General features: G+C 41.1%; 2 protein-coding genes across 2 annotated transcripts; both read right to left on the reverse strand.

Annotated features, from left to right (window-relative positions):
* Nucleotides 1–1,680: 1,680 nt before the first annotated feature.
* On the reverse strand, nt 1,681–6,207 carry LOC106563592 (lipocalin). Its single transcript, XM_014129310.2, has 6 exons — nt 5,969–6,207; nt 5,515–5,654; nt 5,287–5,366; nt 2,473–2,586; nt 2,215–2,316; nt 1,681–1,926 (listed from the first exon to the last, which is right to left on the reverse strand). Exons 1-6 carry the CDS (start codon nt 6,062–6,064, stop codon nt 1,907–1,909), a joined length of 552 nt encoding a protein of 183 aa, XP_013984785.1. The 5' UTR covers nt 6,065–6,207; the 3' UTR covers nt 1,681–1,906.
* Nucleotides 6,208–14,484: 8,277 nt separating this feature from the next.
* Nucleotides 14,485–16,593, reverse strand: LOC123725197 (cystatin-B). The gene is made up of 3 exons (XM_045690087.1): nt 16,356–16,593; nt 15,524–15,625; nt 14,485–14,789 (listed from the first exon to the last, which is right to left on the reverse strand). Exons 1-3 carry the CDS (start codon nt 16,419–16,421, stop codon nt 14,661–14,663), a joined length of 297 nt encoding a protein of 98 aa, XP_045546043.1. The 5' UTR covers nt 16,422–16,593; the 3' UTR covers nt 14,485–14,660.
* Between the last annotated feature and the right edge of the window lie 242 nt (nt 16,594–16,835).

Genomic DNA, 16,835 nt, shown 5'->3' on the forward strand with positions numbered 1-16,835 from the left:
ATCTGGCCTTGTGTTTTAGGTTATTGACCTGCTGAAAGGGGAATTTGTATCCCAGTGTCTGTTGGAAAGCAGACTGAACCAGGTTTTCCACTAGGATTTTGTCTGTGCTTAGCTCTATTCCATGTTTTTTTAAATCCTTAACAACTCCCTAGTCCTTGCCAATGACAAGCATACCCATAACATGATGCAGCCACTACCATGCTTGGAAAATATGAAGAGTGTTGGATTTGCCCCAAACATAACATTTTGTATTCAGGACATAAAGTTAATTTCTTTGCCACATTTGCAGTTTTACTTTAGCGACTTATTGCAAACAGGATGCATGTTTTGGAATATTTTTATTCTTTAGAGGCTTCCTTCTTTTCACTCTGTCATAACTACAATGTTGTTGATCCATTCTTCATTTTCTATCACAGCCATTTTACTGTTTTAAAGTCACCATGGGCCTCATGGTGAAATCCCTGAGCAGTTTCCTTCCTCTCCGGCAACTGAATTAGGAAGGACGCCTGCATGTTTGTAGTGACTGGGTATAATGATACACCACCCAAAGTGCTATTAATCACTTCACTATGCTCAAAAGAATATTCAATGTCTGCTTTTTTAATTGTTTTGCCATTTACTAATGAGGTGCTCTTCTTTGCAAAGCATTGGAAACTTCCGTCTTTTTGGTTGAATCAGTGTTTTAAATTCACTGCTCGACTGAGGGACCTTACAGATAGTTGTATGTGTGGGGTACAGAGATGAGGTAGTCATTCAAAAAGCATGTTAAACACTATTACTGCACACAGAGTGAGTCCATGCAACTTATGTGACTTGTTAAGCACATTTTTACTCAACTTATTTAGGCTTGCCATAACAAAGGGCTTGAATACTTATTGACTCAAGACATTTCTAAAAACATATTTCCACTTTGACATTATGGGGTATTGTGTGTAGGACAGTCAGTGGTGTAAATTACTTAACTAAAAATACTTTAAAGTACTACTTAAGTAGTTTTTCTGGTTATCTATACTTTACTATTTATATTTTTGACTACTTTTACTTCACTACATTCCAAAAGAAAATAATGTACTTTTTACTCCATACGTTTTCCCTGACAGCCAAAAGTACTTGTTACATTTTGAATGCTTAGCAGGACAGGAAAATGGTCCAATTCACACACTTATCAAGAGAACATCCCGGGTCATCCCTATTGCCTCTGATCTGTATGACAATTGGGTACCTTTATCCACCACAGGCCATTGACACAAAATCTCAATTTAATCAATTTTAAATTCAGGCTGTAACACAACAAAATGTGGAAAAAGTAAACGGTTGTGAATACTTTCTGAAGGCACTGTATGTAATTGTCAACTAATAACTGCAAGGAGTAGGATAACATTTTCCATAGAATGATGGTACACCAAGGTTTCTTTTACAGCTGGGTTTACATTAGGGCATACATGTGATCGATTCAGACTTCTAAAGCAGCTTATATTACTTTAGTTTAGTTTAGTTTATTAATTCGACCATTTAAAAAAAACAAGCACACATAAAACTTAAAAGCCATACATGCACATGAGTAAAATCATTGAGGATAACACAATAAAGTCTGGGACTTATTTCCATTGTGGTCCTCTTACTTAGGATCAGAGGTATTAAATACCGTCATATGTAAGAGTAGGATGCCTGACAAACTGATAAAGCACCAGACAGCATTTTATTGGAACAAATCAGGGAAGTGGAAAACTAGGCTTCAGTGGGTAATGTAGCGTAGCTGCAGGTTAAGGCGGAACCAGATGGGTCACTGCAGCTAAAGGTGGTTCCTGGTTGCCACAGTTGCCATGTGTCTGCCTACCCATCAAGTAGCAAAGCCATGCAGAAGGATCAAGGGAGGACGCTTTGGAAGGGATGAGCATTGATGATATTACGCAGCGGGACACTCATCTGTAGAAAGAGAGAAAGAAGGCCTGAGACATTCCACACTTCTATCCATAAATATTGTTCAACTTAGGGCTCTATTCAACCGGTATCGCTGAAGCATTACAGATTGCAGGCTGGAAATGTTAAGGTAAATCTGATTGAGCAGACATATGCAGCGGTTACATATGTACCATGAAATGCAGTCTCCTCTAATGCAGGAACTTTGCCTTTAAATTTCAACCACGCTGTAATGCTGAACTTCCGCGATATGGATTTAATAGAACCCACGTCACAAACAGAAATGGGACGAACCGTTTTTGGGGAGGATAGCAATGTTCTCAGGCAGAATGCCAGTGTCCAGGGAGAACTGCTTAAACTTCTGCAGCAGGTCAGGGCTCAGGTCTGTCCCGCGGGCTGTAGACACCACACATGCAGAACATGGCAGACTAAATATAATATGAAGGATACAATACAATTTATAATGCAAGATTGCTAACAAATTATTGGGGAAAATAGTGACAAAATGAGACTGAGTTATAGGAATTAACAGAGGAGTGGAAAAGAACTTACCATACAGTTTGTTGAGCACAGTTGAAACACCTCCCTTGGTCTTGATGGTGTGAATGAGGGCGTACTCATCATACTTAACATCAACGACACGCATGTCATTTTCATTATTCCAGCCTAGAGAGGGGTGAAAAGAAGATGAATAGACACGTGTGTGTGTGTGTGTGTGTGTGTGTGTGTGTGTGTGTGTGTGTGTGTGTGTGTGTGTGTGTGTGTGTGTGTGTGTGTGTGTGTGTGTGTGTGTGTGTGTGTGTGTGTGTGTGTGTGTGTGTGTGTGTGTGTGTGTGTGTGTGTGTGTGTGTGTGTGTATATATATACGTATGTATGAGCAGGGTTCCAGGCATAAGCAACATATGTTGTTTTTTTTAGGAACTCAGTCGGGTCTCAACAAACAATTTATACATACACTGATGACAGACAGGGGGCGAAGTCTTGAAGCCACCGCGACTCCATCTTGGCACTCCCCCACCGTTGTAAAATATATTTTGGAAGCTATAGAAAGGCTTTTATAAAAATATACATTTGCTTTTGAAACACTTATTCTATTAGACACCTTAGTGCATACTTTTAAACTATATGGTGTGAGCTAAACATAAAAAATGAAAAGATATAAAACAAGTTTATATAATATTTTATATAATACTTAGAAAGTACTAATGTTACTGTCCCCACTACAACAACAAAAACACTTTAATACATGTAATGTTGTTACATTTATTCCTATGGAGGACTGCTTTTCTGAGGAGTGCCAATATGGCCATCCAGTGGCTTCAAAGTCTCTCATTGCCTAATACAGTGAGGGAAAAAAGTATTTGATCCCCTGCTGATTTTGTATGTTTGCCCACTGACAAAGAAATGATCAGTCTATCATTTTAATGGTAGGTTTATTTGAACAGTGAGAGACAGAATAACAACAACAAAAAATCCAGAAAAATGCATGTCAAAAATGTTATAAATTGATTTGCATTTTAATGAGGGAAATAAGTATTTGACCCCCTCTCAATCAGAAAGATTTCTGGCTCCCAGGTGTCTTTTACACAGGTAACGAGCTGAGATTAGAGCACACTCTTAAAGGGAGTGCTCCTAATCTCAGTTTGTTACCTGTATAAAAGACACCTGTCCACAGAAGCAATCAATCAATCAAATTCCAAACTCTCCACCATGGCCAAGACCAAAGAGCTCTCCAAGGATGTCAGGGACAAGATTCTAGACCTACACAAGGCTGGAATGGGCTACAAGACCATCGCCAAGCAGCTTGGTGAGAAGGTGACAACAGTTGGTGCGATTATTAGCAAATGGAAGAAACAAAAAAGAACTGTCAATCTCCCTCGGCCTGGGGCTCCATGCAAGATCTCACCTCGTGGAAATGCAATGATCATGAGAATGGCGAGGAATCAGCCCAGAACTACACGGGAGGATCTTGTCAATGATCTCAAGGCAGCTGGGACCATAGTCACCAAGAAAACAATTGGTAACACACTACGCCGTGAAGGACTGAAATCCTGCAGCGCCCGCAAGGTCCCCCTGCTCAAGAAAGCACATACACATGCCCGTCTGAAGTTTGCCAATGAACATCTGAATGATTCAGAGGACAACTGGGTAACAGTGTTGTGGTCAGATGAGACCAAAAGGGAGCTCTTTGGCATCAACTCAACTCGCCGTGTTTGGAGGAGGAGGAATGCTGCCTATGACCCCAAGAACACCATCCCCACCGTCAAACATGCAGGTGGAAACATTATGCTTTGGGGGTGTTTTTCTACTAAAGGGACAGGACAACTTTACCGCATCAAAGGGACAATGGACGGGGCCATGTACCGTCAAATCTTGGGTGAGAACCTCCTTCACTCAGCCAGGGCATTGAAAATGGGTCGTGGATGGGTATTCCAGCATGACAATGACCCAAAACACACAGCCAAGGCAACAAAGGAGTGGCTCAAGAAGAAGCACATTAAGGTCCTGGAGTGGCCTGGCCATCTTCAGACCTTAATCGCATAGAAAATCTGTGGAGGGAGCTGAAGGTTTGAGTTGCCAAACGTCAGCCTCGAAACCTTAATGACTTGGAGAAGATCTGCAAAGAGGAGTGGGACAAAATCCCTCCTGAGATGTGTGCAAACCTGGTGGCCAACTACAAGAAACGTCTGACCTCTGTGATTGCCAACAAGGGTTTGTGCCACCAAGTACTAAGTCATGTTTTGCAGAGGGTCAAATACTTATTTCCCTCAATCTAATGCAAATAATTTTATAACATTTTTGACATGCGTTTTTCTGGATTTTTTTGTTGTTATTCTGTCTCTCACTGTTCAAATAAACCTACCATTAAAATTATAGACTTATCATTTCTTTGTCAGTGGGCAAACGTACAAAATCAGCAGGGGATCAAATACTTTTTTCCCTCACTGTACATAGCATCAGCAATCCAGGGTTTACATACATCATTGGTAAGAATAGTAGAATACACCAGGTGCAATTTGGTTGTGCATCATCAATTGGGGAGCCCCCATTGATTTTGTTAGTCATTCTCACTCAGACCATATTAATGTGGCATAAGTCATAACAAAGTTTGTTATAAAACTGCAAAGTTTTCTTTTGCCAAATGTGTAGAATTGCGGAAAATGTACTTTAAAACTGCAACAATTTCTCTACGCCCCATGGCAAAATGTGTAGAATTGCAAGGAATGTTTCTCTACGCTGTCTAGAGGGGGCCACTAAAATGTTTTGTTGTGAGGTGGGGGCCCTGTAACCAAATCTCGCTTACGGCCCACAAAAGGTTAAAACCGGCCCTGTGTGTGTGTGTATGTGTGTAGGTTCTAAACTTACGCTGGCTCTTGAAGATGAATTTCCCAGGAAGGTTTGTCTTCTCAGCCAGGTGGTTCATTCTCCAGCAGGAGCCATCAGTGCTACAGAGACAATACAGTTCATACAGTATCAGCAGAAAGTCTCTCTCTCTCTCTCTCTCTCTCTCTCTCTTCTCCCTCCCTCCCTCCCTCCCTCCCTCCCTCCCTCCCTCCCTCCCTCACTCACTCACTCACTCACTCACTCACTCACTTCAGACTAGCATATGCCATGTCCAGGTCGCCTTCAACAGTTGGTGTCAGCATGGCGGTGCCCATCTTCATGCCGGCCCTGTGGCTGACAAACCACTGGGCATTAGTAGCAAATCCAATCAGGTACCACTTTCCTGCAACCTGAAAAAAAACAGCCCTGATTAGATTACAACAACTTCTCATTCCTGTCTGTGGGGTCACAGAATTTTTCGATCCTAAATCTGTGAGAACTGATACTGGAATATCCCTGAATCATTTATAAATGAAATTCTCAATCTGAAAATGTGTCACTAGAATTCCCACATTTCTCTTAATCATTTCCATTTGTATCACAGTTTCTTTTTTGTATTTTTTCAGTACATTTTTTCTCAATAATAATCTCTAGTTTGGTCCTCATCATTTGATTTTCAATGAATCCCTGATTTGTTAATCCCTCTCTTCATTCTCTCTCTTACCCCCTGTAGATTGAAGTCTCCTTGGGGCAGAACCTCAGCGGTGACAACCAAGGAGCAGAGCAGTGCTCCTAGCGCTCTCAGCAGCATGGTCGTCATGGCTACCGCTGAGCAGTGTCAGTATCAAGAATTGTAAAGTAAGTGGTTGTACGAAGAAGAGGACAGAACAGGAGATCTGTTTTTCTTCGCTGCCTCTCAGTCCTATATATACTGTAGAGTATGAGCTTACATAACCACCCCCCTTTCCCATACACAACCTGCTACCTGTCACCATCTCTATACCACACCCCCTTGACACACACACACACACACACACACACACACACACACACACACACACACACACACACACACACACACACACACACACACACACACACAACCAACGGGTGGAGATGGGGCTTGTGGGGGGTGTGGCCGGGACCTCCCAGTCATTCCTCCCTCTATAGAACCCTGGAGGTGGGATGGGTTCAAACAGGAGCAGCATCCCCCATCCCCCACAAAGAGTGATGAACAATGCAGTGTCTGCCTCTCCAGTGCTTTCTGTGGGCAGGAACCAGAGAATCAAAACTAACTGTCAGCACTTTGGATGGTAAACAGAGCTCCCCCTAACACACAAGCCCTGAATCTCTTTTTGTGTGTGTGTGTGTGCGCGCGCGTGTGTGTGGTTTAATATTAAATCTAACTATCAGTGTAAAACCTTGCTGTAGAGCAAGCCTTCATGTAATCTCAGTTTGATTTATCTCAGGTCAACATTTTTAAATGTATAGTCCCCTCAAAACACAACCTAATATGATTCTCCAGTTATCTTTTTAGGGGATATATCCCTTTAAATCGGATACTGCTTCAGGCAAGTAATTGTTATATAAGTTCTAAAACACTAGATGTTTTAAGAAACTATTTTCCAGTGGTAAATTTTTCACTCTTTTGACTGTTGGACTTAAGGTAAGGCGATAGACATACTGGGATGGAACTCCTGAAACAGGTGTGGGCAAGTCTAGAAGTCACAGACACACCTGCAACCCACATACCTTGCCAGTTGAAGCAGTGGTCTGGAAACCATGAATCAGTCCAATATTGTGAAATCAAATCAAGAAATGTTCTCAGTATCTAATGACAATATTTGTGTGCTTAATTCAAGTGTGCAAATAAAATCAAACCACTTGATTGAGTGGACAAATAGTTTACTGGAACATTCTCTTATTACCAAAAAATGTAATTGTAAATGTAAATGTTAAGTTTGACATAAGGTTGCCACTTATGTATGGATTGTAGTCTACTGACTGAACCTGCACATTTGGGTATTACTATGTTATGTTCTAGATGAACTAGTATGTACTATGAGCAAGAAAATGGACAGTCATCAATTGTACTTAATCACTATAAGATAGTGTGCCACTATGTTCATACTGACAGATGGCAGACTCAGTTTGTGGTTTGACTGTGGAAGCTTCAAAATGTTACTGCAAGTCTTTTCACTCCAACTTTGCACCCAGCTGCACCGTAGCATATTCCATGAGGAAGATGACCTCTGCTGTCTATCTACAGTATTGACATGGTGTTCTTCAAGTTGAGGACAGATGAGAGTACAAGTCTGAATCATTAGATGATAGAAAGCAGAACATCTGTTACAGGGGTATTCAACTCTGACCCTACGAGGTCCAGAGCCTGGTGGTTTGTCTGTTCTACTTAATAATTAAATTAAATATGCGTATTAATACACACTTGTACATGTGTGAAATAGGACAAATATAAGCACTGACCTAATTATATATGTTTTATTAAAATCCCTGATAAATAGCTGACTGTCGGGATAAAGGACAGGAGGAAACAAAATGAGGGAAACTAATCAGACAACGGTCCACTCTAAAACGTTCACAGTATGTGTATGTTGTCTTCATTAGGTTTCTCTCAATTTTACTATGCTCACCTGTCTTACAGACACCATTAGCAATAACTTTTTCTAAATTGAAAGATCAGAAATGATTGTTTTAAATCACTGATGAATGCCAGACAGGCAGACAGAAAAACAGACAGAAAGGACAGACAGAAAAACAGACAGGACAGACAGACAGACAGAAAGGTGTCACAGAGACAGATTGCTCGTCAAAGTCAACCACTTTATGAAGCCAGTTCATCACTGAGGGCAAAAAAGTACAACACAGTAACTACTGTACATAGTCAGCCCTGTAAATATGGATATGACATCATCACTTCCATGATTGTAACTCACCTTACTAGAACTAAGACAAAATAAATACCATTAGTTTTGTCCATAATATCAGAATAAATACTTACATCTCAAATGTTCATTTACAGTGATGTCCTCTGTTACTTTAGCTAAATAAAAAATAGTAAACAATGTTTGTTTAATGATATAATTCAAGTGCACTAGAAGCTGTATACTGGAGACTAGATACAGTATGAATGAGTATGTAAGATGAGTGTTTAATTATTGTTTAGGGACATAAGAAGTCCCTAAAATCACTGTTTAAGGTACAGAAATAAATATTGCGTGTAGGATAATCTGTTGCCCTCATCCAGATCTTTGAATCCAGTTTTCTGTTTTAAAAGTATTTACAATGCCACTAGTGTCTGCAAGAGACACAACCAACCACCTCATGAACAAATGAATGGCCACAAACAACCCTTCAAAATATGGATATGAAACGTAACAGTTTTAACATCAAGGCTCTCAATTCTTAATAAAGTTTTAATCGCCACATACTGTCACATGCAAAGAATCACCCAGAAAACACAGTGGTGGTGGTGTGGGGGAGAGAAACAGAGAGGAAGACACAGGCAAACAAGTAAAGTTATAACGTATGACTCCCCCAGGGCTTCTTGAATCTTCTTCACTCCTCTGGGTAATGACATCCTCTTTTTCTTGGTTTTGCGTTTCTCCATATAAAACAAATATAAAACAGGGAAGTCCCGTCAACTGTGAGTCAGTCACTCAAGGTTGTTTCTGTAGCCTAACCTGTAACACTTATCATAATCACATGATTATGTCCTGAGTGTCATGCTGCATACTATGTTATGTCATACTTGCCAGCTACAGTAAGCAAGACAACGCCACCATGAGCATCACGATCAGCATTGACCTTATTCAAGGGTGCATGCTTTTTCCCTTACTGTACTCCCTGTTCACCTATGACTGCCTGGCCAAGCACGACTCCAACACTATCATTAAGTTTGCTGACGACATAACGGTGGTAGGCCTGATCACCGACAACGATGAGCCAGGCTATAGGGAGGAGGTCAGAGACCTGGCAGGGTGGTGCCAGGATAACATCTCCCTCAACGTGAGCAAGACAAAGGAGCTGATCGTGGACTACAGTAAAAGGAGGGCCAAACAAGCCCCCATTCACATTGACAGGCTGTAGTGGAGCAGGTTGAGAGCTTCAAGTTCTTTGGTGGCCCATCATCAACAAACAATCATGGTCCAAACACACCAAGACAGTCGTGAAGAGGGCACGACAACACCTATTCCCCCTCAGGAGACTGAAAAGATTTGGCATGGGCCCCTAGATCTTCAAAAAGTCTAGGTCCAAAAGGCTCCTTAACAGCTTCTACCCCAAAGCCATAAGGCTGCAGAACAATTGGCTACCTGGACTGCTGCTACTCGCTGTTTATTATCTATGCATAGTCACTTTACCCCTACCTACATGTTCAGTATCAGCCAAAAGTTTGGACAAACCTACTCATTCAAGGGTTTTTATTTATTTTGACTATTTTCTACATTGTAGAATAATAGTGAAAACATCAAAACTATGAAATAACACATATGGACTCATGTAACCAAAAAAGTGTTAAATCAAAATATATTTAAATTTTAGATTCTTCAAAGTAACCACCCTTTGCCTTGATGACAGCTTTATAAACTCTTGGCATTCTCTCAACCATCTTCAACTGGAATGCTTTTTCAATAGTCTTGCAGGAGTTATGCTGAGCACTTGTTGGCTGCTTTTCCTTCACTAAGCGCAAACCAGATGGGATGGCGTATTGTTGCAGAATGCTGTGGTAGCCATGCCGGTTAACTGTGCCTTGAATTCTAAATAAATCACTGACAGTGTCAACAGCAAAGCACTCTCACACCTCCTCCTCCATGCTTCACGGTGGGAACCACAGATGGGGAGATCATCCGCTCACCTACTCTGCGTCTCACAAAGACACGGCGGTTGGAACCAGAAATCTCCAATTTGGACTCATCAGACCAAATGACAGATTTCCACTGGTCTAATGTCCATTGCTCGTGTTTCTTGGCCAAAGCAAGTCTCTTCTTCTTATTGGTGTCCTTTAGTAGTGTATTTTCTTTGCAGAAATTTGATCATGAAGGCCTGATTCAGTCTCCTATGAACAGTTGATGTTGAGATGTGTCTGTTACTTGAACTCTGTGGAGCATTTATTTGGGCTGCAATTTCTGAGGCTGGTAACTAATGAAGTGATCCTCTGCAGCAGAAGTAACGCTGGGTCTTCCTTTCCTGTGGCGGTTTTCATGAGAGCCAGTTTAATCATAGCGCTTGATGGTTTTTGCGACTGCACTTTTTCCAGATTGACTGACCTTCATGTCTTAAAGTAATGGACTGCCGTTTCTCTTTGCTTATTTGAGCTGTTCCTGCCATAATATGGACTCGCTCTTTTACCAAATAGGACTATATTCTGTATACCACCCCTACCTTGTCACAACAGAACTGATTGGCACAAACACATTAAAATTGAAAGAAATTCCACAAGTTAACTTAAGGCACACCTGTTAATTGAAATGCATTCCAGGTGACTACCTCATGAAGCTGGTTGAGAGAATGCCAAGAGTGTGCAAAGCTGTCAAGGCAAAGGGTGGCTACTTTGAAGAATCTAAAATATATTTTGTTTAACACATGATTCCATGTGTTATTTCATCACTATTACTCTAAAGAAAAACCCAGGAATGAGTAGGTGTGTCCAAACGTTCGGCTGGTACTGTACATATTCTCTCAATTACCTCGACTAACCTGTACCCCCGCACAATGTCTTGGTACCAGTACCCCCTGTACAGTGTAGTCGAAAAGTACTCAGACCCTTTCACACACACACTTGTCTATAGGAAGGTCAGAGACTTTAGCAAATGTATTAAAAATTAAAACTCAAATATGACATAAGTATTCAGACCGTTTACTCAGTATTTTGTTGAAGCACCTTTGCAGCAATTACAACCTTGAGTCTTCTTGGGTACGACGCTACAAGATTGGCACACCTGTATTTGGGTATTTTCTCCCATTCCTCTCTGCAGATCCTCTCAATCTCTGTCAGGTTGGATGGGGGGTGTTGCTGCACAGCTATTTTCAGTTCTCTCCAGAGATGTTCGATTGGGTTCAAGTCCGGGCTTTGGCTGGGCCACTCAAGGACATTCAGAGAATTGTCCCGAAGCCACTCCTGCGGTGTCTTGGTTGTGTGCTTAGGGTCGTTGTCCTGTTGGAGTATGTGTTATTTCATCCTTCGCCCCCAGTTTGAGGTCCTGAACACTCTGGAGCAGGTTTTCAGCAAGGATCTCTCTGTACTTTGCGCCGTTCATCTTTTCCCCAATCCCGACTAGTCTCCCAGTCCATGCCACTGAAAAACATCCCCACCACCATGCTTCGCCGTAGGGATGGTGCCAGGTTTCCTCCAGACGTGACGCTTGGCATTCAGGTTTCATCAGACCAGATCATCTAGTTTCTCATGGTCCGAGAGTCCTTTAGATGCCTTTTGGCAAACTCCAAGCGGGCTGTCATTTGCCTTTTATTGACGAGTGGCTTCTTCTGTCTGGTACTCTACCATAAAGGCCTGATTGGTGGAGTGCTGCAGAGATGGTTGTCCTTCTGGAAGGTTCTGTATTCTCGCGGGGCAGAAATCTCAGAGACCAATTGGTACACTCTGATTTACCACCCCAAGATATTCCTGAACAACGCCTATTTGCGCCCATACTGGATGGAAATTACAAGTGTAATGGCTGTGCTCAATGCAATGGCACTTATAAATGTAGATCCTTCAAACACCCCCAAACAGGGAAATCTATCCCAATTAAAGGTGTTATTACGTGTTCCACTAAGGCAGTTATTTATCTTATAACTTGTCCCTGTGGTAAAAATTATGTGGGTAAAACAAAGCGTGAATTAAAAGTACGTATCTCAGAGCACCGTAGCACCATTAGGTGCAAAAACTTGACTTACCCAGTTGCGGCCCACTTTTTGGAAGCAAACCATTCGATTTCGTCTCTGCGTTATATTGGCATCGAACATGTCACCCTCCCGAGGAGAGGGGGTGACCTTGATAATTTATTGTTAAAACGAGAGGCTGCCTGGATCTTTAATTTAAAGACCCTTGCTCCCTTCGGTCTCAACATAGACTTTGATCTGAAGCCATTCTTGTGATTATTGTGATTTTGCCATTGTAATTGTTTGTTAGATAGATTTTAGACTACAAATGCTATGATTGTATGCTATCCATTTGTTTGTCTTTTTGTATGTTCTTTGTATGTCATTTTTTTAAATATTTGAGTTAACCAATGATATTAGGCCATACTTGGCCATGATTACAAACACCTATGTGTCTCTTGACACTATATAAATGACTCATCTCGCAGTGTTTGTGATGATACCCTGATGAAGACAGCTTCGCTGTCGAAACGTTGGTTATTAAATTTTTGCATCTGAGCTCTTAGAGTGTGCGGCTTTCCTTTATTTTCTAGTGTTCTACTCCGCTAGCCAGCACCTCGCCTTTATAGGTGTGCGTTTCTTTTTTCTAGATTCTTCTGGAAGGTTCTCCCATCTCCCCCGATTGCTCAGTTTTGCCGGGCGGCCAGTTCTAGGAAGAGTCTTGGTGGTTCCAAACTTCCATTTAAGAACGATGGAGGCCACTGCGTTCTTGGAGACCTTTAATGTTGCAGACATGCTTTTTTTTTTTTAACCTTCCTCGACACAATCCTGCCGCAGACCTCTACGGCTCATTCCTTCGACCTCATGGCTTGATTTTTGCTCTGACATGCACTGCTAACTGAGGGACCTTATATAGACAGGTGTTTGCCTTTACAACTCATGTCCAATCAATTGCATTTACCACAGCTGGACTCCAATCCAAGTTGTAGAAACACCTCAAAGATGATCAATGGAAACAGGATGCGCCTGAGCTCAATTTCAAGACTCATAGCAAAGGGTCTGAATACTTATGTAAATAAGGCATTTCTTTTTAATACGTTTTTGCCTTGTCATTATGGGGTAGTGTGTAGATTGATGAGGAATTAAAAAATATATACTTTTTAGAAATAACGTAACAAAATGTGGAAAAAGTTAAGGGGTCTGAGTACTTTCCAAAGGCACTGTATATAGCCTTATAATTTTATGGTGTTGCAGTTTTACAAAAATAAGTATTGTTGTTTAAGGGCCAGTTGTAGTCGGCGCATAGGACAAATACAATTTTATTTGATCATTCTAATGGTGTTCGCCTACTCTCTTAATCTGGTGGCTTATACAGTAGGAGACTTACTGAATGTACAAACTTTAAGAACACCTGCTCTTTCCATGACAGACTGACCAGGTGAAAGCTATGATCCCTTGATGTCACTCGTTATAGCCACTTCAGTGTAGATGAAGGGGAGGAGACATGTTAAAGTGTTTAAGCCTTTTGTCTTGGATTGTGCATGTGTGCCATTCAGAGGGTGAGTGGGCAAGATAAAATATTGAAGTTCCTTTTAACGGTGTATGGTAGGTGCCAGCCAAGCGCCCCAGTTTGTGTCAAGAACTGCAATGCAGCCATTTTTCCCCACACTCAGTCACCTGTGTGTATCAAGAATGGTCCACCACCCAAAGGACATTCAGCCAACTTGACACAACTGAGAGTAATTGGAGTGGGGGGGGGGTTGCCCAAAGCAATATTTGGAAGGTGTTCCTAATGTTTAGTACACTGTATTCCTCTCCTCCCATAACCCTCTACTTTTTATTCCCCTCAAACCCAAATACTAGCAGTTTTCAGCTTTGTGTGTATTTGATGGAATGTGGCATTTAACAGGTAAAAGCTGCCATCAGCCAATCATGCTGTCATTACAAGTTGTGATCACCTCTTACAACGGTTGCGGTCCTCTTGAGTTGCATTCAGTGGACACCCAAATGTTTTCAGCAAAAAGAAAAGCAAGACTATGCAAACCACAATTGATGCTCCCTTTCCTGTTGCCAACATTTAATTTTGATGTCCAGAACCAAAAGTAATTGCATGTGTCTATCTTCCACGCAAAAATCGGTTTTCAAACAGTATAGAGCTACAAACAGAGGCTCCTTTACAGGAAGGAAAAGTGCACCACATGAGGGTGTCAAATCACTTCCTCCAGCTCTACCGATTTTAAGGAGACCTTTATTTGAGATCCTCAATTGGAAGACTGCACTGTATTTAAACTTTTTTAATTTAAAAAAAATAAAACTGAATCTCTCCTCCCCGAAATGTACCATGCAATCACGAGAAATATGTTAGTCACTACTACCCGCCAAATAGACTGACAAAAACAAGTCTGCTGTCAAATTTGTATTTATGTTCTAACAAGCCATTTAGTCAAAGGTGTAGACCGCTTTTAGTCCAAAATACAGACATTACCAACAAAAGTATTCAATACAGGTGACCATAATAAACAAGGGTACACATGATCCTGGCATGGAGTGTGGCATCCCCTGCAGGGAGTTACAGGTAATCAGAAGAAACCAATGGGATCATGGTGAGCTTTGGGAGTCTGTATGCCATGAAGCTCCAGTTTCCCACCAGCGTGAGGTAGAGTTCTATGGACCCGCAGGTGCACAAATTCATCTCCACCAACATGGACCTATGAGAGGATGGAATAGGGGCCGTGAGTGAAGAATAGGTGATGGGAGACAGGACTCTGAGTAATGATCTGTTTGTTTAGAGTTCACATAGCTCTTCCAGTATGTACATGTTCACGCCACAGGAGGATGCTGAGCGGATGAAGGCTTATAATAATGCTTGGAATGGGGTAAATGGAATGACGTCAACCACATGTGTTAGATACCATTCCACTAATGCCATTTCAGCCATGACTATTAGCCTGTCCTCCCCAATTAAGGTGCCACCACCTGCCTCACTCCCTATAACCTTTTGATGCAGCCTGATGATTTGAACCCCACACAGGGGTTGTGGGGGATATGGCAGGCTGTCACCTGAGCTTGAAAACAAAGTCATGTATTTGTTGTAGTGGGGACAGTAACATTGGTACTCTGAAAAAATGGTTAAGGAATTTAAGGAATTAAAAATACTTTAATGTTCAGTTCACTTAATATAATTTAAATGTAGGCCCATGCATTAAAGGTGTCTAACAAGTCAAAAACAAATGTAGACATCAGTACATTTCTTTTATAGTTTCCTATATCTTTTTTACAATGGTGTATGAAAACTGCTGTGCAGTGGCTTCCAAACACTCCCTGTCAGTCATCTAGGATTAATAAATATCATTGAGTGAAACTGGTGACATTTCGTTTTGCAAAAAAATAATAAAATTAAAAAAAAGGTAGAAATTATATTTATAAAATTAAACATTCTCACTTTAATGAAGAAGTTGGTCCCAGCCACAACTTGTGTTGTGAATGTTTTGGCAGCAAAAACGTCAAACTTCTTTCCAGCTTTCTCCTCTGCATATGGCTTCATCTAGAAACATTTAAAAATACTCAGGCAATGACTCAGTTGTTCCCACAGCATCCCAAATTTCCTCCATATAGCATATGCACACCTACAGATTGAACGTTGACACACACACATAGTGTAGAGCTTATTATTCAATAAAAGGTTAAAAATTACACCTTCATCAAGTCTGATTCTCAACTCTGTTAAAAAGATGAGGATGTTCAGTGGGACAGATGAACAATTGATAACTGGTCACGCGATTTTCTAGCAACAAGGTTGAGTCACCATCAGTCGATACTAGTAATAATGACGATTCTGAAAAAGCTTTCCTGCATCTGTTTGTCCTGTACAACTGCGATCCTTCCGCAGGGTGCTGAAATTCATACTTTTAATGAATACTTCGAAAACCACCGACTTTTCCTAATTTGTATTAATCAACTGGAAACATAGCGGCATTGACGTAGTAAACTGCGATTCAATTGGGACTCTCGCGCTGAGTTGAGCAACAGATAAATCGGTGGTTGTGTTCATTAAAAAGTATGAATTGCAGCACCCCGCTGAAGGACCGCAGTTGTGCAAGACAGACATAGGTACAGCTAAGTGTTTACATACTTGTAAAAATATAAATTATCAACGAATGGGAACTCAATGTTGTTAGCAAGTCGCGCCACCAGTTATCAATACTCTGCCTCGATAACGGAGTTGAGCGTTCCTCAGCTAGACTATGCAGGATAAATGAAGGAAATATGCTCACCTCATCGCAGATTTGCTGCACTTCGGGTGTGGCATCCTTCGCCTCGGCGGTACCGCCACACTTCATTACGATTAATTGCAGATTGAAAGTTACTTACGACTGAAATATTTCACAAATGGATTTAAACTTCCTTATTTATATTGTCACATCACATGACTCGAGTCATGTTTTTTTTTAGAAGGTACCATTATGTTTATGAAGTGGAAAAACAGCCGCTGTATCCTATAATAAAAAACATAGGGCACTTAAACCAAGCTTTAACATTTGTAGTTAATGCATGTTTAAATTCATATATTGTGTCAGTATATATATTGTGTCATTTAGGGTATATGTGACCAGAAAGGTGCTCTTTTAATCATGTAAAAAAATGTGCTAAACCCCCTAAACCTTAGAATAGTTTAGGCGGAAGTGCGGCTACAGTAGTGGGCGGTTCAATCACGAGGCAAATTGCTGACTCTCAATCCACGGTATGTCGCCCTT

The sequence above is a fragment of the Salmo salar genome, chromosome ssa11, assembly GCF_905237065.1.
Source record: "Salmo salar chromosome ssa11, Ssal_v3.1, whole genome shotgun sequence".
Taxonomy (NCBI): Eukaryota; Metazoa; Chordata; class Actinopteri; order Salmoniformes; family Salmonidae; genus Salmo; species Salmo salar.